Source organism: Oncorhynchus mykiss, chromosome 6, assembly GCF_057628025.1.
Source record: "Oncorhynchus mykiss isolate SJ-2025 chromosome 6, ASM5762802v1, whole genome shotgun sequence".
Lineage (NCBI taxonomy): Eukaryota > Metazoa > Chordata > Actinopteri > Salmoniformes > Salmonidae > Oncorhynchus > Oncorhynchus mykiss.
In genome coordinates this window covers 17,366,657-17,394,547 of record NC_143027.1, presented here as the reverse complement: position 1 = coordinate 17,394,547, position 27,891 = coordinate 17,366,657, and the positions used below count along the sequence as shown (strand labels likewise).

General features: G+C 46.4%; 1 protein-coding gene and 1 long non-coding RNA gene across 2 annotated transcripts; both read right to left on the bottom strand.

Moving 5' to 3' along the window:
- Nucleotides 1–44: 44 nt before the first annotated feature.
- LOC149982780 (uncharacterized) lies at nt 45–8,026 on the bottom strand. Its single transcript, XM_090239398.1, has 2 exons — nt 6,670–8,026; nt 45–98 (listed from the first exon to the last, which is right to left on the bottom strand). Exons 1-2 carry the CDS (start codon nt 7,879–7,881, stop codon nt 45–47), a joined length of 1,266 nt encoding a protein of 421 aa, XP_090095524.1. The 5' UTR covers nt 7,882–8,026.
- Nucleotides 8,027–12,168: 4,142 nt separating this feature from the next.
- Nucleotides 12,169–22,306, bottom strand: LOC110525345 (uncharacterized). Its single transcript, XR_005052029.2, has 4 exons — nt 22,168–22,306; nt 21,740–21,899; nt 14,047–14,156; nt 12,169–13,505 (listed from the first exon to the last, which is right to left on the bottom strand). It is a non-coding gene; the product is annotated as an uncharacterized LOC110525345 (long non-coding RNA).
- Nucleotides 22,307–27,891: the final 5,585 nt, after the last annotated feature.

Below are 27,891 nucleotides of genomic sequence, written 5' to 3'. Positions count from 1 at the left end.
CATTGGTTTGTGGTTTGAATTGAAGAGGGCAGTCCCCCCCAATATCAGAAGTCAAATTCAGCCGCACACAGCGCGAGATACTCCTTGTATAGTTTCCCCTGTAGGAATAGGTTGAGAATGGTATACAGATGACATGTACACAGTAGCACATTTCATGCCTGAGGATGACACTACACATACAAAAGTATGTGGACACCCCTTCAAAAATAAGTGCATTCGGCTACTTCAGCCACACCTGTTGCTGCCGGTGTTTAAACTCAAGCACATAGCCATGCAATTGCTATAGACAAACATTGGCAGTAGAGTGGCCCGTACTGAAGAGCACAGTGGCTTTCAATGTGGCACCGTCATAGGATGCTACCTTTCCAACAAGTCAGTAAGTCAAATTTCTGCCCTGCTACAGATGACCCTCCCACTCTGTCTGCCGAATTCTTTCTCTTTGCTCTTTTTTGCCTTAATAGGATTTTGGTGGGCGGAGCCGGGAGGGTCATCAGCGAAAATGGGACACACCTAGGCTCATGTTTCTTTGTGTTCTTTGTTTTGGCACCTCTCAACACCTGTCATTATCACCATGTATGCAAGCAACTACTTACTTACACTACTGATTAATGACTACACACTCACCATAGTTTATTTTATTCAATAAATATATTTTTGTTATTCATTACTCCGGGTTGTCTCCCTCCTTGTTAAGGGCTATGAGCCTGTTCATGACATTAGTGCTGTTTTTTAATTTGTATAAACTTGCAAAAAATTCTAAACCTGTTTTTTTCTTTGTCGTTATGAGGTATTGTGTGTAGATTGATGAGGAATTTAAAAAAAATATTTTTTAGAATAAGTCTGTAATGTAACACAATGTGGAAAAAGCCAAGGGGTCTGAATGCTTTCAGAATGCACTGTATTTCAAAAAATTATACAACGGGTGGATCTAATCCTGAATGCTGATTGGTTAAAACCGCATTCCAACCGGTGTCTATTCCACAAGTTGCCATCAGCTAAATCTATGATGTTAAAATGCCTATTTCAAATCAAATCAAATTTTATTCTTCACATGCGCCAAATACAACAGGTGAAATGCTTATTTACAAGCCCTTAACCAACAATGCAGTTAAATAAAGAGTTTAGAAAATATTTACTAAATAAACTAAAGTTTAAAAAATGACAATTAAAATAAAATCATAAAGTAGCACAAATGTACATAACAATGACGAGGCTATATACAGGGGGTACCGGTACCGAGTCAATGTGCTGCGGTACAGGTTAGTCAAGGTAATCTAGATACCATCTGTGGTCACCTTCGCCATAACATTGAGAGAGGACAGACCAGCACAACAGTTTAGTTAAGGGCATTTCTGATTCAGGAAATCCAGACAAATCATTCACTGTATAACAAATTATTACTACTACCAATATTATTTATGCAGATTCCTAAAACAAATCTCAAAGAGAATAAGAATACACAGTTTAAACCCTTTTCCCCCAAATTGGCTTATACTTCTCTATCATCTTGGCGATCTCACTGCAAAGTTACAGGGTCAGGGAGTTAGAGTGCCAATCCTTAGGGAGACATCCCGACCATACAGCAGACCCAATTTGATGAGATTTGTTATGGAAGCAAGACAGCAACAAACAAACAACAACAACAGCAATCTTCATATAAAACTAGAGGTGGGCCAAAACAATACACATATCACTCGAGATGTGAAAAACTTCAATCCATTTGGAATAACTGTCAACCATTACCAACATAGCTTTTTCCCTTTTTCAGGCAGGCGTGTGAAGAAAATCTATTTGCATATTTACCAAAAGGCCCCAGGAGACCGGTAATTAAAACAACATCACTGCCTGTTAAATCAAAATTAAATGAATTAGAAAAACAAATCTAATTAGAATTACAACTTTTCATAACTCCATAAGGAAATAATTGTATCCCACAAGGTAATGGTAAAATAGACTAGAGACACCCAAATTACAACTATACCATTTAGCTAAGTTAAGAATGACGTGAACAATCAAGTCAATAACCGTTGGGTAGTTAGATAGCATATAGTTAATATACTAGCTAGTTTGATGTATTAGTAGCCAACTAACGTTAGGTAGCTAGCGAACATATATTACTGGTTCATACTGCTGTAATGATATGCTATGCGGTTCATAAGGATAGCATAACTAGCCAATTGTCAGCCAACATAACGTAACTTATTTTAAAAGTTATACCTTTAAAACATTGCTCAACATTTTTCTTAACATCTGTCATAATTAATGAAATCATTGAATTTGTATCTTAAGACCAATAAGCACACTACATACTCAATCTAATTCACAAATAGTGCAGTTATACTGAGTACATATACTAATCTTGGTTTTATTGGTTTTTATTTTTTTGTTGATAGAATGCTAACATCAAAACGCTGGTGTATTGAGCTTTGGATTTTTCTTTTATATAATTATACCAATTCACAATAGCATCTCTGAATACCTTATTAAATTGGAATTTTCTGTCAGCAGGGAAATGCTGCTTAATTTTATCCATGATTAGATTTTTTTCCCATATTTGAGCCGAATTGGTAGAATGCTCTTGCGCTTCTTCAAGTGACTCTATGGCTTTGCTATAGTTGACCTCTTCTACAATGGTTATTTCTGCGCCTCTCTCAATGGTGTCCAGAGTTTCAGATTTCCTCACTCATGGTTTTAATATAAGCCAATGTTAACAATTTTCCAAGGTAGTGATACCCACTTCCCCGGAGAGTAGTTATGTTAGGTATTTGTGCTTTTTAATGGAACCGATACTGAAGCATCTGCCAAATTACTACTTGAGAATATGGGAGACCTAATGTCTTATACCAGTATCATGCTTAAGATATCACTGTTGTTGACAACACATATTACCAAAATTAGGGTCCATCGTCTGTACATAATATAAATATTTTGTCAATACACACACACTCAGGAAACAAAACAAAACCACACAAAAAACACTATTTGGTTTGGAACGTCTTCCTTTCTTATAATTTTAAAATAGTATTTTTTTCATCATCAAAATATTTTTTAATTACTCAGTGTAATTTTAAATGTTGTGCCCACATGGTAGTTCCTATGCACATTTCCGTGTAGAGTTTAAATGTATGGCTGGTTTCCCAATTATAACCAACTGTTTTACCAGTACACTGACTAATTAATTGTTTTTTTACAGTGTTTTTCTAACCTGCAGGAATACATTTTAATTCTTCAGGACCTTTTCCTGGAACACTTTCATCAGGACCTTGTCCTGTTTTCTCTTAACATAGCTCATGCATCTACATCTTACGATCGTAACCTATGGAATATTACTTCAGGACATGGTCCTGGTATCTCTATAATACCTCAGGATCTTATTCTGGAAACGCTTTCATCAGGACTTGTCCTGGTATCTCTAACACGCATGACCTGTTCCTAGAACAGGAATTTTTAGAAGTTAACTTTCACCAATTCAAGGTTGTATTTTAAAAAATCAACCTCACCCTTAACTCCTATGTTCGAATGGCATATCCAGTCACTGAATGAATGGCATCTCTAACATGCATGACCTGTTCCTAGAACAGGATCTTTTAGAAGTTAACTTTCACCATTTCGAGGTTGTGTTTAAGAAAATCAGTCTCACCCTTAACACCTATGTTCGGAATGGCGTACAGTGGTTCCTCCTTTAAAAGTTGTGTAATACTGTGGCACACCTTGCGGGCTACCGCAGCATTCTGTGGCACTTTATTTCTTTGTCAGACATTTTTTCTGTTAATTCAAGTTAGTGCTTGTTTGACCACCAGAGAGCATCTTTGAGAAGGATTTGATAGTCAATCAATCAATCGAATGTATTTATAAAGCCCTTCTTACATCAGCTGATGTCACAAAGTGATGTACAGAAACCCAGCCTAAAACCCCAAACAGCAAGCAATGTAGATGTAGAAGCATGGTGGCTAGGAAAAACTCCCTAGAAAGGCCGGAACCTAGAGAGGAACCATGTGGCCAGTCCTCTTCTGGCTGTACCGGGTGGAGAATATAACAGAACATGGCCAAGATGTTCAAATGTTCATAGATGACCAGCAGGGTCAAATAATAATAATCTCAGTGGTTGCAACAGGTCAGCACCTCAGGAGTAAATGTCAGTTGGCTTTTCATAGCCGATCATTCAGAGTATCTCTACCACTCCTGCTGTCTCTTGAGAGTTGAAAACAGCAGGTCTCGGACAGGTAGCACGTCTGCTGAACAGGTCAGGGTTCCATAGCCGCAGGTAGAACAGTTGAAACTGGAGCAGCAGCATGACCAGGTGGACTGGGGACAGCAAGGAGTCATCAGGCCAGGTAGTCCTGAGGCATGGTCCTAGGGCTCAGGTCCTCCAAAAAAAAAAAAAAAAAAAAAGAGAGAGAAAGAGAGAGAGAGAGAGAGAGAGAGAGAGAGAGAGAGAGAGAGAGAAAGATCTCCCCCAGAATAAGATCCTGAGGTATTATAGAGATACCAGGACAAGGGGGGGCACCAACCTAGTCTTTTATATTGTTATTACCAGAGACGGGGTGGGCACGTGTTCAATTCCCCCGACCGGGAGAAATTAGTAGGCTGTCCTTGTAAATAAGAATTTGTTAAAAATTAAAATAATATTAAAAATAAAGAAAAATACAAGAATGAGTAGGTGTGTCCAAACTTTTGACTGGTACTTGCTTAATTAATTTGATTAATATTATGGTGTTTCTATTCCAAGAAAAAAACAGAAAACCCTCTGGGTTTCCGTTAGGATGGAACAGAAAATACGGCGCTGTACAACGTGACGGCCGGCAGTACAGTACTGGGCTATTTAGCTAAAGAGTCCCTGTGTCCAATCCCCCGGCAGGGAGGAAGGAGTAGGCTGTCCTTGTAAGTAAGAATTTGTTCTTAACTGATTCCATATGTGTTATTTCATAGTTGTGATGTCTTCACTATTATTCTACAATGTAGAAAATAATAAAAATATAGAAAAGTCCTGGAATGAGTAGGTGCGTCCAAACTTCTGACTGTTACTTGCTTAATTAATTTGATTAATATTATGGTGTTCTATTCCATGAAAAATGAAAAATCTGTTAGGATGGAACAGAAAATATGGAGCTGTATAATGTGACGGTCGGTAGTACAGTACTGGGCTATTTAACGAAATAATCTGTAAGGGCGTTCGTCTGTAGGAGGAAGAGAAGCGGACCAAAGCGCAGCGTGGTGGTTATTCATGTTTTAATAAATCACTACACATGAACAAACTAACAAAAACAAGAAATGTGAAAACGCAAAACAGTCCTATCCTGTGACACCAAACACAGTGACAGGAACAATCACCCACAAACACACAGTGAAACCCAGGCTACCTAAGTATGATTCTCAATCAGAGACACCTGCCTCTGATTGAGAACCATACTAGGCCGAAAACATAGAAATGCCCCAAAACATAGAAAAACAAACATAGACTGCCCACCCAACTCACACCCTGACCATACTAAATAAATACAAAACAACAGAAATAGAGGTCAGAACGTGACAGTACCCCCCCCCCCCCAAAGGTGCGGACTCCGGCCGCAAAACCTTGACCTATAGGGGAGGGTCTGGGTGGGCGTCTGTCCGCGGTGGCGGCTCTGGCGCGGGACGCGGACCCCACTTCACCATTGTCTTAGTCCGCCTTATTGTCCGCCTCCCTGGCTTACTCACCATGGCCACCCCTCTCAATGACCCCACTGGACAGAGGGGCTGCTCGGGACAGAGGTGAAGCAGCTGCTCGGGACAGAGGGACAACTGCTCGGGACAGAGGGGCAGCTGCTCGGGACAGAGGGGCGATAGCAGCTCGGGACAGAGGGGCGATAGCAGCTCGGGACAGAGGGGCGATAGCAGCTCGGGACAGAGGGGCGATAGCAGCTCGGGACAGAGGGGCGGCAGCAGCTCGGGACAGAGGGGCGGCAGCAGCTCGGGACAGAGGGGCGGCAGCTGCTCGGGACAGAGGGGCAGCTGCTCGGGACAGAGGGGCAGCTGCTCGGGACAGAGGGGCAGCTGCTCGGGACAGAGGGGCAGCTGCTCGGGACAGAGGGGCGGCAGCAGCTTGGGACAGAGGGGCGACAGCTGCTCTGGACAGAGGGGCAGCTGCTCGGGCGGCCCCTGGCTGACTGACGGCACTGGCGGCCCCTGGCTGACTGGCGGCCCCTGGCTTACTGGCGGCACTGGCGGCCCCTGGCTTACTGGCGGCACTGGCGGCCCCTGGCTGACTGGCGGCACTGGCGGCCCCTGGCTGACTGGCGGCACTGGCGGCCCCTGGCTGACGGGCGGCACTGGCGGCCCCTGGCTGACGGGCGGCACTGGCGGCCCCTGGCTGACGGGCGGCACTGGCGGCCCCTGGCTGACGGGCGGCACTGGCGGCCCCTTGCAGACGGGCGGCACTGGCGGCCCCTGGCAGACGGGCGGCACTGGCGGCCCCTGGCAGACGGGCGGCACTGGCGGCCCCTGGCAGACGGGCGGCACTGGCGGCCCCTGGCAGACGGGCGGCACTGGCGGCCCCTGGCAGACGGGCGGCACTGGCGGCTCCTGGCAGACGGGCGGCACTGGCGGCTCCTGGCAGACGGGCGGCACTGGCGGCTCCTGGCAGACGGGCGGCACTGGCGGCTCCTGGCAGACGGGCGGCGCTGGGCAGACGGGCAGCACTGGCGGCGCTGGGCAGACGGGCGGCACTGGCGGCGCTGGGCAGACGGGCGGCACTGGCGGCGCTGGGCAGACGGGCGGCACTGGCGGCGCTGGGCAGACGGGCGGCACTGGCGGCGCTGGAGAGGAGGAAGGCTCTGGAACCGCCGGACTGACGGGCGGCACTGGCGGCGCTGGGCAGACGGGCGGCGTTGGCGGCGCTGGGCTGACGAGCGGCACTGGCGGCGCTGGAGAGGAGGAAGGCTCTGGAAGCGCCGGACTGAGTAGCTCTCGTAGCGCCGAACAGGCGGGAGACTCCGGCAGCGCTGGAGAGGAGGAAGGCTCTGGTAGCGCCGGAGAGGCGGGAGACTCCGGCAGCGCTGGAGAGGAGAGAGCCCCTGCAAGGATGGGCCGGAGAGACAGCCTGGTACGGGGAGCTGCCACCGGAGGGCTGGTGCGTGGAGGTGGTGACGGATAGACCGGGTCGTGCAGGCGCACTGGAGCTCTTGAGCACCGAGCCTGCCCAACCTTACCCGGTTGAATGGTCCCGGTCGCCCTGCCAGTGCGGCGAGGTGGAATAGCCCGCACTGGGCTATGCAGGCGAACCGGGGACACCGTGCGCAAGGCTGGTGCCATGTAAGCCGGCCCAAGGAGACGCACTGGAGACCAGATGCGTAGAGCCGGCTTCATGGCACTTGGCTCGATGCCCACTCTAGCCCGGCCGATACGCGGAGCTGGAATGTACCGCACCGGGCTGTGCACCCGCACTGGGGACACCGTGCGCTCCACAGCATAACACGGTGCCTGCCCGGTCTCTCTAGCCCCCCGGTAACCACAGGAAGTTGGCTCAGGTCTCCTACCTGGCGTAGCCATACTCCCTGTTAGCCCCCCCCCAATAAATTTTTGGGGCTGACTCCCGGGCTTCCTTGCCAACCGTGTTCCCTCATATCGCCGGCTCCTCTCTCCGGCTGCCTCTGCTCTCCTCGCTGCCTCTGCTCTCCTCGCTGCCTCCACCTGTTCCCATGGAAGGCGATCCTTTCCCGCCAGGATCTCCTCCCATGTGTAGCAACCCTTGCCGTCCAACACATCATCCCAAGTCCATTCCTCCTTGTGCCGCTGTTGCCCGTTACCACGCCGCTTGGTCCTGTTGCGGTGGGTGATTCTGTAAGGGCGTTCGTCTGTAGGAGGAAGAGAAGCGGACCAAAGCGCAGCGTGGTGGTTATTCATGTTTTAATAAATCACTACACATGAACAAACTAACAAAAACAAGAAATGTGAAAACGCAAAACAGTCCTATCCTGTGACACCAAACACAGTGACAGGAACAATCACCCACAAACACACAGTGAAACCCAGGCTACCTAAGTATGATTCTCAATCAGAGACAACTAATGACACCTGCCTCTGATTGAGAACCATACTAGGCCGAAAACATAGAAATGCCCCAAAACATAGAAAAACAAACATAGACTGCCCACCCAACTCACACCCTGACCATACTAAATAAATACAAAACAACAGAAATAGAGGTCAGAACGTGACAGAATCCCTGTGTTGTGTGGACTGGACGGGAGACCGGGGTCCAATTCCCCAATGGGGAGTAAGGAGTAGGCTGTCCTGTGAATAAGAATTTGTTCTTAACTGATTCCATATGTGTTCTACAATGTAGAAAATAGTAAAATAAATACAAATCCTGGAATGAGTAGGTGTGTCCAAACTTTTGACTGATAAGTGCTTAATTAATTTGATTAATATTATGGTGTTTCTATTCCATGAAAAACGAAAAACCCTCTGGGTAAATTCAGACTGTTTCGCTCTTGGAGCGCACACTGGATGTTCGGGCAGAGGAGTAGGGTTGATTTGAGCGTTCTGGCCTTACAATGGCAGTCAAGCACCCAAGCTAACGTTGGCTGGCTTGCTAGCTACTTTCAGACACAAATGAGACCACTCTGACCATTTTACTCGCTAGCCAGAGCAAATTTATGAAAGCACCCGAATGTCCATTGAGAACACACAACGACTATACCATTTAGCTAAGCTAAGAATGATGGGAATAATCAAGTCAATAAACATTGGGTAGTTAGATAGCCTATAGTTAATATACTGTCAAGGTTGATGTATAACTACTAACGTTAGGTGGAGAGCTAACATACCGGTACATACTGCTGTAATGATATGCTATGTGGTTCGTAAGGACAGCGTAGCTAACAAATTGTCAGCCAGCATAACGTGTAAGGTAACCTATTTGAAAAGTCATTACTTTATTACATTGAGTAGCAAGCTACCGCGAGGATGCGCTCTATCGACTCTGCAGCTTGAGCATTCTTTTTGTGCACAGTCGATAGCACACTGCACTTCAGGCAAGAAGGTTGAGGGTTCAAAACCTGCTCCCTGCTTGTTTCATTTGAAGTTGTGCACAATTATCAGTTTGTTATTTGCTTTATATTTCCCATTCATTGTCAGTTAGAGACACAGTAGTGCATTGGGACCCAAAAGTATAATCAGTACTCTAACTCCCTTTGGTCGTTAGGGCAAATCTTGTCTGTGATAGGACGGAGGGTTTTCACACCTAGCTCGGCTATTAGACTATTCTTTAGTAAAGGTTGAATAGTCTATTGTTCAGCTATTAGCCCCCCTTCCCAACTTTATCTTCAATCAAAAATAACTGTTCTGTAAGCAAAAACGAGGCTTCAAAGTAAAAACATTTTTTTGCAATCAAATATTTAGAAATAGAGCGCAAAACTTTATGCATTTTATTCCCCCCAAATATTTCGAGAACAAAAAATATATTTGAAAACAAAACTCCAATTTAATTTCGCTATCAACCACCCTCCATTTTGGCCATTTTTTTGAGTGTCATTTTGATTACAACCAATACTGTTCAGCCTTTCTTTCCGACACAAAGGAAGTCATAGCGGAAACCTACAAAGGACTGTGTGATGATGGCATCTCAGGTAAGCAGCACTGGGCGTTCTTCCGTCCAACTTCTACATAGCTAGTAGTTATCTCCTACGATTCAGTGTCGGTTCATAACATTCTCCTATATTACATAGATACATACATACCGTAGAATGATAAATCATGCAATTATTATTCTCAAGCTAACCCAAAACATTTAGCTACGAATGCCTGCTATCGCCATTTTCATTTGAATTCATGTAACTTTCTTTCATGGCAACTCATAAGTAGGCCATGTCCTATTTGTTTCATAGTCAATATACAATCATATTTCATGACAGTGTAACGGTTAGCTTTTTTTTTACAGAAGGATGAAAGAACACAATATCTCTGTCAGGGAATACTATTCTGATGTGTCAGATGAAGAGTTAGACCAGAAAGTGAGGGACATTAAGGCAAGGATGTCCCATGTGGGCTTTAGAATGGTCAAAGGAAGTCTCCAATCAATGGGCCATCGTGTACTATGATGAAGAGTTAAGGAGTCTTTGCAGTGTGTAGATGGTGCATGTATCATTGCCAGAATGATCCAGCTTCGTAGCATTGCTTGGCAAAAATACTCTGTTCCTGCTCCCACTTGTATGCATATTGCATATTTCCCATCACCTAATAAACAACCACAATACCAGTCTGGTGTTAAGCTTTCTGTGCTGTATTGACGTATCCTGAAAATGACATCTGCTGCTTTAAATTGGACGGTCATTTCTCAGTTATTGTTTTCATATATTTTCTTTACTTTCAGAGTGCGAGCTGATCAAGGGGTCGAAAATGTAGATATTGCCAGATGTATGTTCACTGTCCGAGGAACAGGCCGTGGAAGCTTTATTGCTGGCAAAAGTGTCCATAACCAGAGGTAATTAAACTGTTCTATGTTCTTTTTCTCTCTTCCTCTCTGCCTGTCTTGTTGTACATGGAACCTGTCTCACATGCATTAATTTAAAAACCCTTAATATGTCATCTGCTAATTTTAAGATTTACACCACATAAACATAAAGCCATTTTCACTGGACTATCAAGCCCCTGTTGCTGCCAGATTTATCTTTTGAGAATTACAGATTCAGCAGGTAGAGGACCTGCTTTATCAGGAGGATATTCTGGAATCTGGAAACACTGACAATGGGGTCATTGTTCCTGACATCCCATGCCCCCTGTCTACTGAGAATCTTGCTGTGCTGCAACGTCAAGTGAACCCTATAGTACCACTGATATCTTCAGGATATCAGGACATATACATGCAGGCTCTTCGATTAGTAATGAGTCTCCATCTTTTTTTAGGTGCTGTCCTCCTACACCATGTAGGGTATTGTTTTAACTCTTGATAATGGCAAACATTTGTATTTTTTGGAGGAGGGTGAAAGGATAGCAGGCCCAGCTGTCAAAGTGAGAGACTAGGCTATTCTAGAGAGAGCAGGTACTTTTGTGTAGTCTAGTTCTCGTGAGGTTTTCTGTCCTCAGATACAGAGAGCTGTGAAAGCCTGTCTGCAGATGAAGAGGTCCCAATGAAGAGCAGCTGTTCTCAGTCCTGGTCCTGGGGACTCAAAGGGGTGCACATGTTTGTTTTTGCTGATGAATTTTTGTATATAGCTGATTCAAATGATCAAGTCATAATCAACCTTTATTAAGTGATATTTTTATATTCATTTGTGACGCTATCCTTGATATGATCCTGCTATTGTCACATGCATCTATCCAATGTTATCACTATTTGTTATAAGGGATATTATACTTATATTATTAAAGAGATGCTTTACATTGAAATACAGATAGAGATGCAGTAGTCCCAGAGTTAATGATCCAAGGTCAGTTTTGCATTTCACCTCCTGATGATTATGATGACTGACCGTGTTAGAATAAAATAAAAAAAAAGCTTAATCATGCTCTCTCTCTATCCATCTGTCTCTCGTCTGCAGGTATGTTTTGATGTGAGAGAGGAAGCCAGTCCCGTCATTGCCACCTCACCCGCTCTTAAGATAACCTTTGGGCCGACTGGGAGCCCAAGGCTGGTTAGGAGACACCGCAAGAGACACTATGTAATTGAGATGAACTGAGAGAATATTAGGGTAGCACTGTAATTCATTCATCATATGCTGTCTTCCCTGCTCCTCTGTTTTACCTCTTTTGTTTCCTGTCTTCTACACCTCTCTCCCCACCTCCTATTTCTTCCCCTTTTTTATAACGCACACCATATGTGCATTGAAGTATAGCTTGAACTTAGATAATGAACTTTCAATAAAGCATTTCACATTCTCCACTGGTTGAAATTAAGTATCTCATTGGAATACTACACCTATCCTGTGTCATCAGATTAATGCAGATGAAGGGAGTTAGATATGAATAGGTGTATTTCTGTATATATGAATTACAAATCAGCCTTTACTTAAATCACGTTTCTTCTCTATTGCATAGCTACAATGGGTAATCATTGATGCCCCAGGTGCAGAAGTGGTAAACACTGTTGAAGTGTATAATTGTAGTACATACATGCAGACAGAGCATCATTCAATGAATGGAGTTTGATACACCTGGTATTGGATATGACTGAAAAAGAATGTCTCACAGAGATTCATACCTGAACTGCACCTTTAATTGCCAAGGAAGAGTACATGATCAGTGAATATATTCAATGTACAGGCTTCAATGTTGGGATCTCATGCGTGGTAATAACTACAGTACATGTATATAGGACTTGCATCCTTGGCACAATAAAGTTATTATATTCTACTCAATCCATAGGCTTCATTAATGCCATTCAGACTTGAAGTTGATGCAACAACTATGATAGCTGAGGTTCATAGATTGGTATGAATATTAGTTCAGAACCTAACATTTTAGGGACCATACACAGATCGGCTACATACTGTAGCTAGCTACACATCCATAGGCATACAGTTATTCTTATCCTCCACTACACAATAAGCAAGTAATGGTGACTAACCCCATTCCGTACAAATTTGAGCAACCACGACATTCAAACGAGGCTGCAATGAAAACTAATGGGACTGCAGCAACTGTGTTGACATCAAAATCTGGGATGTGAACTACGTTTCTATTCATGTGTTGATTGACATGGTAATGGATCAATGGTATTGGAGTGAAAGTTGAAAAAACGGACCACTCCAACGCTGTACTTTAAATTGTGTCGTGTCATGACGTAACGTACAGCACACGTAAACCAACTAATTCTGTGTCTTACAGCCTCTCCACCAGGTGTAGCGCTTATCTCACCGCTTAAAAATAAGAAAAGGACAGGGTAAGGGGGATAACATTACCTAGTCATTTTTTGCGTCATAACTGCAAGCCATCATGACTCTCAAAAGCCGCTGTTTACTTCTGAAGATAACTTTAGCGCCGCCCTAAAAACCCAATTCAAATTCGACACAAACCTACAAATAGGTATGGAATAACAAGTTATATAAACTCTTTACAGTGTTTTATTTTCATTTTAGAGGTGATAAGGTGATAAGTTGGACAGGTGAAAAAATATGTTTCCCCTTTATGCAGTAGGTTTCGCTTCCCCACCTGCCATTTTTAAAAAGACCCGACGGAGCTCATTGCCTTCTTGAATCATGCAGAGATGGGCATCATGAAGGTCTCATCATTGGTTTGTTAAAGAGGGGAGAAATTGTGCTTTACAATGGTATTGATATTACAGTTGATCTGGAAGTATTACGTTTTTTGGGTGCTAAAGTAAGGTCAATTGCACGGACCAGTGCGATGTACAAAAGTGAGTTAGTTACCGTTAAATAGTTAGCTAGCTATGTTACTTCCGCTGCATTGCACGGCAAGGCAAGCTTACACAATTGTACATTCAATTTGCAGTAAATGCTTTAGCTAGCTGGATTCTTTCCACTGTGTCTCATGATGACAGCCTGGTTTGCGGGTTTTCTCAGGAGTCCCTAAAACATTAAACAACACGAATTAGAATGTCATACTCATGTCATAACACCAGCTAACTAGCTGGCTAATGTTAGCTAGTCAGCTAACTTGCTAAATAGCGATTTTTGTAAATTAACTTTATGACAAAAAAATATGCACAGTCGTTTGTCTCTACATTAACTAAAATATTCCTCTCAATTGTACATTTTTTTGCTTGACTGGTTATGATGTTACAATTACTTAAATTTGCTTCCCCCGTAATGTTATGTTAGCCTTCTTTGCTGAAGAAAGTCACCAGGGACGGGTAGCTCGCGTCAAATTCGTCATTGAAACCACTCTATATCTATATCATATAAAAACCTTGGGACCCAAATGCATAATGAGTGCTGTAACTCCCCCTTGTGGTGGTCTGGAGCAATGACGCCATGATGATGGGTACCTCTAAGTCCCGCGGTATAAGTTTGCAACTTTTAAAGGAGGAACCACTGTATCCACTCACTGACGCTCCCTGCCAGTCGGAGGCAGGTCCCTTTCTGCTGCGCTTAATCTGAATGTGGTTACCCTGAGCCGCGTCTACTGTAGCCCCTGTGCGCAGTTAACCTCGGTCTCCTCAGGAACGATCAGTAAGCGGAGTTAGCGTCCCATCCTCATCGCCAATTGTTGTGGTGATTCTAACCAAAAGGAAGAGAGGTTGCAGATTCTTTCAAACAACACATTATTATAATATTTGTAAAAATTGAGCAGTTAACTATGCACTTCAACAGTTGGGCAGTTAAGGCCCAACGAACAGTGTCGGTTCTCAGCTTTTATAGAGAAGTACACTCTTTTGTATACGTGCCAGTCAGCAGATAGTGTGTAAAAGGCAATTTGTTAGGGTGAGTGAATGAGGACCCAAAAGCGAACTAACTTAAACAGAGCTTCTTTAATAACCAAACATAGGTAGGCTCAGATAGACCGGCAGATTCCGACAGGACAGGACAAGGTTACAGCAAACATGACGATAGTCTGGCTCAGGCATGAAACACAAACAAGAATCCGACAAGGACAGGAACAGAAACAGAGAGAGATATAGGGACCTAATCAGAGGGAAAAAGGGAACAGGTGGGAAACGGGGTGAATGGGTAGTTAGAGGAGACAAGGAACAGCTGGGAGAAAGCGGGGGAGAAAAGGTAACCTAACAACGACCAGCAGAGGGAGACAGGGTGAAGGGAAAGGACAGAGACAAGACACAACATGACAGTACCCCCCCACTCACCGAGCGCCTCCTGGCGCACTCGAGGAGGAAACCTGGCGGCAACGGAGGAAATCCTCGATCAGCGCACGGTCCAGCACGTCCCGAGAGGGAACCCAACTCCTCTCCTCAGGACCGTACCCCTCCCAATCGACAAGGTACTGGTGACCACGGCCCCGAGGACGCATGTCCAAAATCCTGCGGACCCTGTAGATGGGTGCGCCCTCGACAAGGATGGGGGGGGGGGGGGGAAGACGAGCGGGGGCGCGAAGAACGGGCTTAATACAGGAGACATGGAAGACCGGGTGGACGCGACGAAGGTATCGCGGAAGAAGAAGTCGAACTGCGACAGGATTAATGACCCGAGAAATACGGAACGGACCAATGAACCGCGGGGTCAACTTGCGAGAAGCCGTCTTAAGGGGAAGGTTCTGAGTGGAGAGCCAAACTCTCTGACCGCGACAATATCTAGGACTCTTAGTTCTACGCTTATTAGCAGCCCTCACAGTCTGCGCCCTATAACGGCAAAGTGCAGACCTGACCCTCTTCCAGGTGCGCTCGCAACGTTGGACAAAAGCCTGAGCGGAGGGGACGCTGGACTCGGCGAACTGAGATGAGAACAGCGGAGGCTGGTACCCGAGGCTACTCTGAAAAGGAGATAGCCCGGTCGCAGACGAAGGAAGCGAGTTGTGGGCGTATTCTGCCCAGGGGAGCTGTTCTGACCAAGACGCAGGGTTGCGAAAAGAAAGACTGCGTAAGATGCGACCAATAGTCTGATTGGCCCGTTCTGCTTGACCGTTAGACTGGGGGTGAAAGCCGGAAGAGAGACTGACGGAAGCCCCAATCAAACGGCAAAACTCCCTCCAAAATTGAGACGTGAATTGCGGACCTCTGTCCGAAACGACGTCTGACGGAAGGCCATGAATTCTGAAAACGTTCTCGATGATGATTTGTGCCGTCTCTTTAGCAGAAGGAAGCTTAGCAAGGGGAATGAAATGAGCCGCCTTAGAGAACCTATCGACAACCGTAAGAATAACAGTCTTCCCCGCTGATGAAGGCAGTCCGGTGACAAAATCTAAGGCGATGTGAGACCACGGTCGAGAGGGAATAGGAAGCGGCCTGAGACGGCCGGCAGGAGGAGAGTTACCGGACTTAGTCTGCGCGCAGACCGAACAAGCAGCCACGAAACGACGCGTGTCATGCTCCCGGGTGGGCCACCAAAAACGCTGGCGAATGGAAGCAAGCGTACCCCGAACGCCAGGGTGGCCGGCTAACTTGGCAGAGTGAGCCCACTGAAGAACGGCCAGACGAGTAGGAACGGGAACGAAAAGAAGGTTCCTAGGACAAGCGCGCGGCGACGGAGTGTGAGTGAGCGCTTGTTTTACCTGCCTCTCAATTCCCCAGACAGTCAACCCGACAACACGCCCCTCAGGGAGAATCCCCTCGGGGTCAGTGGAGGCTACTGAAGAACTGAAGAGACGAGACAAAGCATCAGGCTTGGTGTTCTTAGAGCCCGGACGATAAGAAATCACGAACTCGAAACGAGCGAAAAACAGCGCCCAACGCGCCTGACGCGCATTAAGTCGTTTGGCAGAACGGATGTACTCAAGGTTCCTATGGTCAGTCCAAACGACAAAAGGAACGGTCGCCCCCTCCAACCACTGTCGCCATTCGCCTAGGGCTAACCGGATGGCGAGCAGTTCGCGGTTACCCACATCATAGTTACGTTCCGACGGCGACAGGCGATGAGAAAAATACGCGCATGGGTGGACCTTGTCGTCAGAGAGGGAGCGCTGAGAAAGAATGGCTCCCACGCCCACCTCTGACGCGTCAACCTCGACAACGAACTGTCTAGAGACGTCAGGTGTAACAAGGATAGGAGCGGATGTAAAACGATTCTTGAGGAGATCAAAAGCTCCCTGGGCGGAAACGGACCACTTAAAGCACGTCTTGACAGAAGTAAGGGCTGTGAGAGGAGCTGCCACCTGACCGAAATTACGGATGAAACGACGATAGAAGTTCGCGAAGCCGAGAAAGCGCTGCAGCTCGACGCGTGACTTAGGGACGGGCCAATCAATGACAGCTTGGACCTTAGCGGGATCCATCTTAATGCCTTCAGCGGAAATAACAGAACCGAGAAATGTGACGGAGGAGGCATGAAAAGTGCACTTCTCAGCCTTCACAAAAAGACAATTCTCTAAAAGGCGCTGGAGGACACGTCGAACGTGCTGAACATGAATCTGGAGTGACGGTGAAAAAATCAGGATATCGTCAAGGTAGACGAAAACAAAGATGTTCAGCATGTCTCTCAGGACATCATTGACTAATGCCTGAAAGACAGCTGGAGCGTTAGCGAGGCCGAAAGGAAGAACCCGGTATTCAAAGTGCCCTAACGGAGTGTTAAACGCCGTCTTCCACTCGTCCCCCTCCCTGATGCGCACGAGATGGTAAGCGTTACGAAGGTCCAACTTAGTGAAAAACCTGGCTCCCTGCAGGATCTCGAAGGCTGAAGACATAAGAGGAAGCGGATAACGATTCTTCACTGTTATGTCATTCAGCCCTCGATAATCTATGCAGGGGCGCAGAGACCCGTCCTTCTTCTTGACAAAAAAAAACCCCGCTCCGGCGGGAGAGGAGGAGGGGACTATGGTACCGGCGTCAAGAGCTACAGACAAATAATCTTCGAGAGCCTTACGTTCGGGAGCCGACAGAGAGTATAGTCTACCCCGGGGGGGGGTGGTTCCCGGAAGGAGATCAATACTACAATCATACGACCGGTGTGGAGGAAGAGAGGTGGCCCTGGACCGACTGAACACCGTGCGCAGATCGTGATATTCCTCCGGCACCCCTGTCAAATCACCAGGCTCCTCCTGTGAAGAAGAGACAGAGGAAACAGGAGGGATAGCAGACATTAAACATTTCACATGACAAGAGACGTTCCAGGAGAGGATAGAATTACTAGACCAATTAATGGAAGGATTATGACAAACTAGCCAGGGATGGCCCAAAACAACAGGTGTAAAAGGTGAACGAAAAATTAAAAAAGAAATGGTTTCACTATGATTACCAGAAACAGTGAGGGTTAAAGGTAGCGTCTCACGCTGAATCCTGGGGAGAGGACTACCATCCAGGGCGAACAAGGCCGTGGGCTCCTTTAACTGTCTGAGAGGAATGTCATGTTCCCGAGCCCAGGTCTCGTCCATAAAACAGCCCTCCGCCCCAGAGTCTATTAAGGCACTGCAGGAAGCAGACGAACCGGTCCAGCGTAGATGGACCGACAAGGTAGTGCAGGATCTTGAAGGAGAGACAGGAGTAGTAGCGCTCACCAGTAGCCCTCCGCTTACTGACGAGCTCTGGCCTTTTACTGGACATGAAGTGACAAAATGACCAGCGGAACCGCAATAGAGACAGAGGCGGTTGGTGATTCTCCGTTCCCTCTCCTTAGTCGAGATGCGGATACCTCCCGGCTGCATGGGCTCAGCACCCGAGCCGGCAGAGGAAGATGGTAGTGATGCGGAGAGGGGGGCGACGGAGAGCGCGAGCTCCTTTCCACGAGCTCGGTGACGAAGATCAACCCGTCGCTCAATGCGAATAGCGAGTTCAATCAAGGAATCCACGCTGGAAGGAACCTCCCGGGAGAGAATCTCATCCTTTACCTCTGCGCGGAGACCCTCCAGAAGACGAGCGAGCAAGGCCGGCTCGTTCCAGCCACTGGAGACAGCAAGAGTGCGAAACTCAATAGAGTAGTCTGTTATGGATCGATTGCCTTGACATAGGGAAGACAGGGCCCTGGAAGCCTCCTCCCCAAAAACAGATCGATCAAAAACCCGTATCATCTCCTCCTTAAAGTCCTGATACTGGTTAGTACACTCAGCCCTTGCCTCCCAGATTGCCGTGCCCCATTCACGAGCCCGTCCAATAAGGAGAGATATGACGTAGGCGACACGAGCAGTGCTCCTGGAGTAAGTGTTGGGCTGGAGAGAAAACACAATATCACACTGGGTGAGGAACGAGCGGCATTCAGTGGGCTCCCCAGAGTAACACGGCGGGTTATTGATTCTGGGCTCCGGAGATTCGAAAGCCCTGGAAGTGGCCGGTGGATCGAGGCGGAGATGGTGAACCTGTTCTGTGAGGTTGGAGACTTGGGTGGCCAGGGTCTCAACGGCATGTCGAGCAGCAGACACTTCCTGCTCGTGTCTGCCTAGCATCGCTCCCTGGATCCCGACGGCTGAGTGGAGAGGATCCGAAGTCGCTGGGTCCATTCTTGGTCGGATTCTTCTGTTAGGGTGAGTGAATGAGGACCCAAAAGCGAACTAACTTAAACAGAGCTTCTTTAATAACCAAACATAGGTAGGCTCAGATAGACCGGCAGATTCCGACAGGACAGGACAAGGTTACAGCAAACATGACGATAGTCTGGCTCAGGCATGAAACACAAACAAGAATCCGACAAGGACAGGAACAGAAACAGAGAGAGATATAGGGACCTAATCAGAGGGAAAAAGGGAACAGGTGGGAAACGGGGTGAATGGGTAGTTAGAGGAGACAAGGAACAGCTGGGAGAAAGCGGGGGAGAAAAGGTAACCTAACAACGACCAGCAGAGGGAGACAGGGTGAAGGGAAAGGACAGAGACAAGACACAACATGACACAATTAGTTGTCTGTGCAGATTTAAGATAGCATGAGGTTGATAGCCAAAGGGCTCAATCGTCTAACTGTATCCACAACAGAAAACACTATCATGTGCTCCTTTCTGCAAGTTTCCATACATGTGACTTCCTGTAGATAGTAAACCCACGGGATGTCACATGCTGCGGACGCCGCACCCAAATGTCTCTTAGCTGTAAGCCCAGTCTTATGACTAAGCCACACAAGAAAGCCTGTAATTACTTCGCCACTATTTTCCTATTTATTGCCTTACCTCCTTACTTAATTAGCACACACTGTATACAGATTTTTTCTATTGTGTTATTGACTGTACGTTTGTTTATCCCATGTTTAACTCTGTGTTGTTGTTTTTGTCGCACTGCTTTGCTTTATCTTGGCCAGGTTGCAGTTGTGAATGAGAACTTGTTCTCAACTGGCCTACCTGGTGAAATAAAAAAATAAAAAAATATTAACATATAGCAATGGACAATTCTCTAGGTAAAAATAGCATTGTATGTCTAATTAAACAGTATAGTATGTAATGAATATTACATTTCCACCACACTTCAAAGGAGGATATATTGGCATGGTTTGCCGGAGGATATATTGGCATGGTTTGCCGGCCAATAAAATAACAACACCCGTGCAAATATATCCTACAAATATTGGCTTGGAGAATATATTTATTATATATCTTTTACCAACTACACTGCTCCAAAAAATAAAGGGAACACTAAAATAACACATCCTAGATCTGAATGAATGAAATATTCTTATTAAATACTTTTTTCTTTACATAGTTGAATGTGCTGACAACAAAATCACACAAAAATTATCAATGGAAATCAAATTTATCGACCCATGGAGGTCTGGATTTGGAGTCACACTCACAATTAAAGTGGAAAACCACACTACAGGCTGATCCAACTTTGATGTAATGTCCTTAAAACAAGTCAAAATTAGGCTCAGTAGTGTGTGTGGCCTCCACGTGCCTGTATGACCTCCCTACAACGCCTGGGCATGCTCCTGATGAGGTGGCGGATGGGCTCCTGAGTGATCTCCTCCCAGACCTGGACTAAAGCATCCGCCAATTCCTGGACAGTCTGTGGTGCAACGTGGCGTTGGTGGATGGAGCGAGACATGATGTCCCAGATGTGCTCAATTGGATTCAGGTCTGGGGAACGGGCGGGCCATTCCATAGCATCAATGCCTTCCTCTTGCAGGAACTGCTGACACACTCCAGCCACATGAGGTCTAGCATTGTCTTGCATTAGGAGGAACCCAGGGCCAACCGCACCAGCATATGGTCTCACAAGGGGTCTGAGGATCTCATCTCGGTACCTAATGGCAGTCAGGCTACCTCTGGCGAGCACATGGAGAGCCCCCCAAAGAAATGCCACCCCACACCATGACTGACCCACCGCCAAACCGGTCATGCTGGAGGATTTTGCAGGCAGCAGAACGTTCTCCACGGCGTCCCCAGACTCTGTCACGTCTGTCACATGTGCTCAGTGTGAACCTGCTTTCATCTGTGAAGAGCACAGGGCGCCAGTGGTGAATTTGCCAATCTTGGTGTTCTTTGGCAAATGCCAAACGTCCTGCACGGTGTTGGGCTGTAAGCACAACCCCCACCTGTGGACGTCGGGCCCTCATACCACCCTCATGGAGTCTGTTTCTGACCGTTTGAGCAGACACATGCACATTTGTGGCCTGCTGGAGGTCATTTTACAGGACTCTGGCCTGCTCCTCCTTGCACAAAGGCGGAGGTAGCGGTCCTGCTGCTGGGTTGTTGCCCTCCTATGGCCTCGTCCACGTCTCCTGATGTACTGGCCTGTCTCCTGGTAGCGCCTCCATGCTCTGGACACTACGCTGACAGACACAGCAAAACTTCTTGCTACAGCTCGCATTGATGTGTCATCCTGGATGAGCTGCACTACCTGAGCCACTTGTGTGGGTTGTAGAATCCGTCTCATGCTACCACTAGAGTGAAAGCACCGCCAGCATTCAAAAGGGACCAAAACATCAGCCAGGAAGCATAGGAACTGAGAAGTGGTCTGTGGTCACCACCTGCAGAACCACTCCTTTATTGGGGGTGTCTTGTTAATTGCCTATAATTTCCACCTGTTGTCTATTCCATTTGCACAACAGCATGTGACATTTATTGTCAATCAGTGTTGCTTCCTAAGTGGACAGTCTGATTTCACAGAAGTGTGATTGACTTGGAGTTACATTGTGTTGTTTAAGTGTTCCCTTTATTTTTTTGAGCAGTGTAGCATAAACAAATTTCTTTACAGACATCGACCCAGTCACTGCATGGACAGCAGAGGGATCTAGAGATCTAGATACAGGTTTAACGAACATCAAAGAGTAACTGACCTGTCTGTCCAGCTCCCTCCCGGCTTCGTCTGCCTTGCTGAGGTAGAATCGCAGCTTGTACGCAATCTTATCGCTAAGTTTCTTCATGATGTTGAGCGTGCGCTTGCACAGCGCCCGGCCCATGGGGTCAAAGAACACAAAACCAGGTCTGCCTGCTCCCCTGGAGAGACACGTAAAGATAAGAGGCAGCCCAAGGTAGAGTGATTTTCTAAAAGATTAAGAGTTATTTCAAAAGGCATCCTCTTTGTTACCCCCCCCCACCCACCCACAGACCCACCCACAGACCCACCCACCAACATACCAGAATGATTACACAAGGTGATGCAGTCCTACCTATGTGATGTGATCAGGGTGTGTGTGTGTGTGCATGCGTGCATTTACTGTATGTGAAGCCACACCAGAGAAGGGGGCGAGTCATGGAATCATACCAAATGAGGTGATAGCGCAGTTGACATCAAAGGGAGGCCTGTCCCGGTTCAACAGGCCCGGGATGTCCGCGAACGTCACCATGTTGAACTTCTTCTGCTTGAGGGTGGAGATCTCAGCAGACAGGTAGTCCGTAACATCGACAACACACGCCAACTGGGTCAGCTGGCCCCAATTCGCTCCCTACCCCTCCCCGTTGGACCTAACCCTTTAACGTTAGCAGATCTGTAGTATATGGATAGGTATAAGCAGTGTAGTGGTGGAGCTTCCACCATATTGCTTCCACCTTACATATCTGCAAACATTAGCGGGTTAGAGTCCAAGAGGAAGGGGTGAATTGGGACTGGCAGTGTGCATACATACAGAACTGGATTCTGGACTAAAGTGTGGCCCTTCTGGAGAATGTGTAGGTGATAAATAAGAAGTGGAGTCCTGCTGAAGGCTGTCAGCTCCAATGTCTGTTTTATTTGTTACCCATAAAGCCGCAGTGCAGTCAATACTTGGAAACTCGAGGTTGTGGCCCTAGTCTGCGAGAATGCAAGAACTGTCCAAACAAAATCGTTAAACTAAATGATTTTGCATTCTCCTGCAGTAACAATTATGATTCATCATTTGTAAACTACTTCAATAACCCTCTGTTTTGATCCAGTGCTAGTACACATTGTTTGACCCACTCCTCAGGCAAAAACATGTCCTCATCGATCAACCCTCAATTTGACTCTGGGATCCCCATTAGTTGACGGCATAACGTCAGCTAATCTTCCTGGGGTCCAACACAGAACTAAAAATACATTACAAACAATTGCAATTGTCATTAAGACATTATAAACATTTAACAATTAGACATTACATACAATTAAAATACCTGACAGGTAATACATTTTATATTCAGTAGATGCTCTCTAGTCTCTGTCCAGTAATACGGTCGATCACATTAGATGTACTTTTATTGTTTTCTTGAAGGTGGATTTACTTTTGGCCTGAAAAATGTGAGTTAGTAAAGAATTCCATTCAGTGATTGCTCTGTATAAAACTGTAGATTTGTCCTTGACCTGAGGGGTATCAGGGGCCCTGAATTAGATTGAATCATGTCTTAACATCCCCATCTGCAGAGTTCTGTAGTCATAGTTACCCACAACAGCTCTTCAACTGGCAGCTTTACGGCGGGGAGGGAGACATAAAGCTAGCCAGTGAAGAACGACTGTGAAGCAACGCACAGCGGGGGTAACATGACTCCACATACACACACACATATGCATACACATTAAATGTAGCTATGACAGACCCTCCCCCTCCGGCCAACCCCTTCCCTCAGTATCAGAACAGGATGGATGAATGTTGAGAGACACATACCTCCCCTCCTCCTCCCCCATTGGGTTATCACAGCCTTGTGCTGCTGGTGCACATCAGCATTCCCAACATTCTCCTGCATCAACATGCCTGCTCTTTGCTCGCTCTTCTAATGCATCAATCTCCCCAGCGGCTCGAGACGAGACGTCTCCATAGATTTCCACCAACAGGACTTGTCTCCATTCACAACTCAACCAAGACTCACGGGCAAGGTCCCTTCAACGACACAACCGGGCTGCATGTCAAACACAGTTACCGAGTTTGAGCTCCTGTTACTGCACTCCAGTAGGGTCCAGTTATAAGACATTAAGGATCCTGCGCAGACACCTGTGTCTGCCCCTATAGGGGTTGACAGACAAGAGACAACTTGTGCTACTTGTCATTATATAAGAAACTCTAAAAATAGCCAATCAGATAGATTGGGTACAGACATGTTCCTTTAATAGAGGACTTCATTGTAAGCAGCCGTAATAAGCCTCTTGAAAGATGAAAAGGTAAAGAAAGAGACATTCTATTCTGGCCCTGCTAGCGCTGGGCTGGCCGCCTCAGACAGAGGGTTACATACCCGCCATATCCAGTGCACCAGGAAAAGGCCAAAGGCTGCAAAAATGCAGCATCACCCAACACTGCTAGACAAGGCGGCCCTGAGGGGCAGCACAGGACGTGTATGTATCAAGCATCTCGAAGTAGGAGCTCTGATTTAGGATCAGTTTTGCCTTTTTAGATCACAATGAATCAGATTACATGGACAGGTGTAGCTGATCGTAGTTTGATACATATGGCCCCAGAGTAATGTAGTATAAGTATACACAACCAGAGTTGGACCAAACCGATGGCTGTCAAAACAAATAACGTCTTGACAGGAGTTTGATTAAAGACTGGTGTACCAACACTCTGTGGCAATGATACTAGGCATATTGTTTTATAAAACACCTGTTCCACAGGAGTGAGTACAAATTTTCTGTTCTGACAACTGCTCAATCACCCTTCACTGCTAGGTGTACTGAATAGTGGCAAGCAAATAGAGAAACGCATCATAAACAACAGTATAAACCAGCAAACAAAAGCCAATAGTCTCACAAAAGATGAAGAAGGATATCAAACAGCGTTTCGATGAGTCATCCTCCAGAGCCTAATAACATCTCAACATGTCTTTGGAGAGGCGTTGGTGTCGGGGGTGGTGTGGAGATAAATGGCTACTAGATCCAGGACAGATCCATGATGATTCTCCGGCGGCAGCGGCTGAGGGTGCCTTGGCTGCTCCATCTCTAATGGCCGTGACATTGCTCAGCCGCTCCTCCTCCTGTCCTCCCGACTCCACTGCACTGCCGTCAATGGGGTGTGTGACTCACAGCTCCGTACAGTACAGTGTGCACTCTGCACCCGGTGAACCCTCTCTCTCTCAGTCTCTCTCTGTACTACACATCTCACTGTCAATGTGGCACCACACTGCACAGCCCTCCCCTGGCCCGAGGCACCTTGGGCACACCCACCCAGAACATATCTACGTTGTGATTACCACATACCTAGTAGCCACCATACTGGAGCTCCAGCCTACTGCAGTGTCACATACTGTACGTCATAACGGCCACCATGCTATTGGTGTGTATGCATGTGTGCTGTTGTAATGTTGGGGATCTGATTCATTCTGCTGCAGACACATCATCTAGCTAACTTCTAAGTGTCATATCCTAAGATGATAGCAGCACTTGTTGTGAAACAATATATACGTAGTGTTCTTTGTCCTTATCTGATGGTCATGTGTAATCCCAATTTCACCTCCATCTCATAAATACAGAAAAGAGATTGAAAGGCAAGCACACAGAGTCTGTAGGACAGATGACGTGGTAAATCCCCTGATATACTCAGAGGACACGTCCCAGACGGCATCCTGTTCCTTAGTGCAATACTTTAAAGAAGCAACCAGAGACTATGATGACTCAAAATTGAGCATTAGCATCAAGACGAACAACCTATAACCTCTTGCTCCTATCAGACAAACACATGCTATAGAGAGAAACAATTAACAGTAGGTTACTGTGGTCATCTTTGGATCTTCAATAAGAAATCAATGCATTCCAAGTAGATTTGATGTAATGTTCTGATACTGTGGACAAACTCACTTGGGTCAGATTTACAACTTTAAGCCTCCACACCAGTGAGCAGTTTACCACCAAATGGTATTTATTTAAGTGTGAATTTTAAACGTGTGTGTTTTAAACCTCCCTTAACAAAACAGGTGGAAGCTTAACAGGTGAAAACTTAGCAGACACTGTGGTGGTTCTGAGGTAAATAAATTCCCATGTCTGCTACATGCAGGAACACCCTGAATTGCGGGCTACAATCACACACTATTGAATGAGGTAGCAGCGGAAGAGTCATCAGGCTAGTCTGACACACAGTAGGCCTTCTTGTAATTTGAGCTGCAGTTCAAGTCATAAGAGAGGCAAATCAGAGACCCAGTGCAACACTGTAACTGTTCCCCCGGATTTGAAGCTGGTAGAATGTTTATCAACTGCTGTCATAATGTTGGGCAGCAGAAAGCCCAGTTAGGTGGCAAACCCTCTGGAATCTGTGATGACCACACCCAGTGAATGAATCTTGTGAGAATGCCACAATTTATAAATCGACAGCAAAAACGTAAAAATAGCAAGCTATTGCTGCACAAATATATGATCCATTAACAAACAGCCGTACATATTGGTCATGTCTGCTGTGCAACAAAGTAGCCATTCATTTGAACATTTCTGCTTACGTCAAAGTGTTACACTTGCTTGAATATTCTACTCAGATCAACAAGCGTTTTCTGTCACTATCCAGTGATATTATGTCACTCTCCCCAAACGCTGAAATTCATCCCAGGGGTAGGGTATTTTACAGTGGTAAACGATGTGATAAGAGTCACTGTCTCAAAGCCACAAGAAGGTAGAACATATTTCAAATGTTGCTTGTTGGCCTGAATGCCAAGCATCACGTCTGGAGGAAACATGACCACAATCCCTATGGTGAAGCATGATGGTGGCAGCATCATGCTGTGAGGATGTTTTTCAGTGGCAGGGGCTGGTAGACTAGTTAGCATCGAGGCAAAACCTGCTCCAGAGCGCTCAGGACCTCAGACTGGGGCGAACATACATCTTCCAACAGGACAATGACCCTAAGCACACAGCCAAGACAACGCAGGAGTGGCTTCGGGACAAGTCTCTGAATGTCCTTGAGTGGCCCAGCCAGAGCCCGGACTTGAACCCGATCGAACATCTCTGGAGAGACCTGAAGATAGCTGTGCAACAACACTCCCCATCCAACCTGACAGAACTTGAGAGGATCTGCAGAGAAGAATGGAAGAATCTCGCCAAATACAGATGTGCCAAGCTTCTAGCATCATACCCAAGAAGATTCGATGCTGTAATCACTGCCAAAGGTGCTTCAATAAAGTACTGTGTAAAGGGTCTGAATACTTATGTAAAATACATTAGCAAAAAAATCTAAACCTGTTTTTGCTTTGTCATTATGTGGTATTGTGTGTGTAGGTTGATGAGGGGAAAAACAATGTAATACATTTTAGAATAAGGCTGTAACGTAACAACATGTGGAAAAAGTCAAAGGGTCTGAATACTTTCCGAAGACACTGTATTTGTGTGTTCAGGACTGGTGAAGATAGTGAGCCGCCTGGGTCTCCGGTTTCTTCTTCTACGGAAAAAGATCATTGTGATGATAATTGTTATGGTGAGTGAATGAGGACCCAAAAGCGAACTAACTTAAACAGAGCTTCTTTAATAACCAAACATAGGTAGGCTCAGATAGACCGGCAGATTCCGACAGGACAGGACAAGGTTACAGCAAACATGACGATAGTCTGGCTCAGGCATGAAACACAAACAAGAATCCGACAAGGACAGGAACAGAAACAGAGAGAGATATAGGGACCTAATCAGAGGGAAAAAGGGAACAGGTGGGAAACGGGGTGAATGGGTAGTTAGAGGAGACAAGGAACAGCTGGGAGAAAGCGGGGGAGAAAAGGTAACCTAACAACGACCAGCAGAGGGAGACAGGGTGAAGTGAAAGGACAGAGACAAGACACAACATGACAGTACCCCCCCACTCACCGAGCGCCTCCTGGCGCACTCGAGGAGGAAACCTGGCGGCAACGGAGGAAATCCTCGATCAGCGCACGGTCCAGCACGTCCCGAGAGGGAACCCAACTCCTCTCCTCAGGACCGTACCCCTCCCAATCGACAAGGTACTGGTGACCACGGCCCCGAGGACGCATGTCCAAAATCCTGCGGACCCTGTAGATGGGTGCGCCCTCGACAAGGATGGGGGGGGGGGGGGGAAGACGAGCGGGGGCGCGAAGAACGGGCTTAATACAGGAGACATGG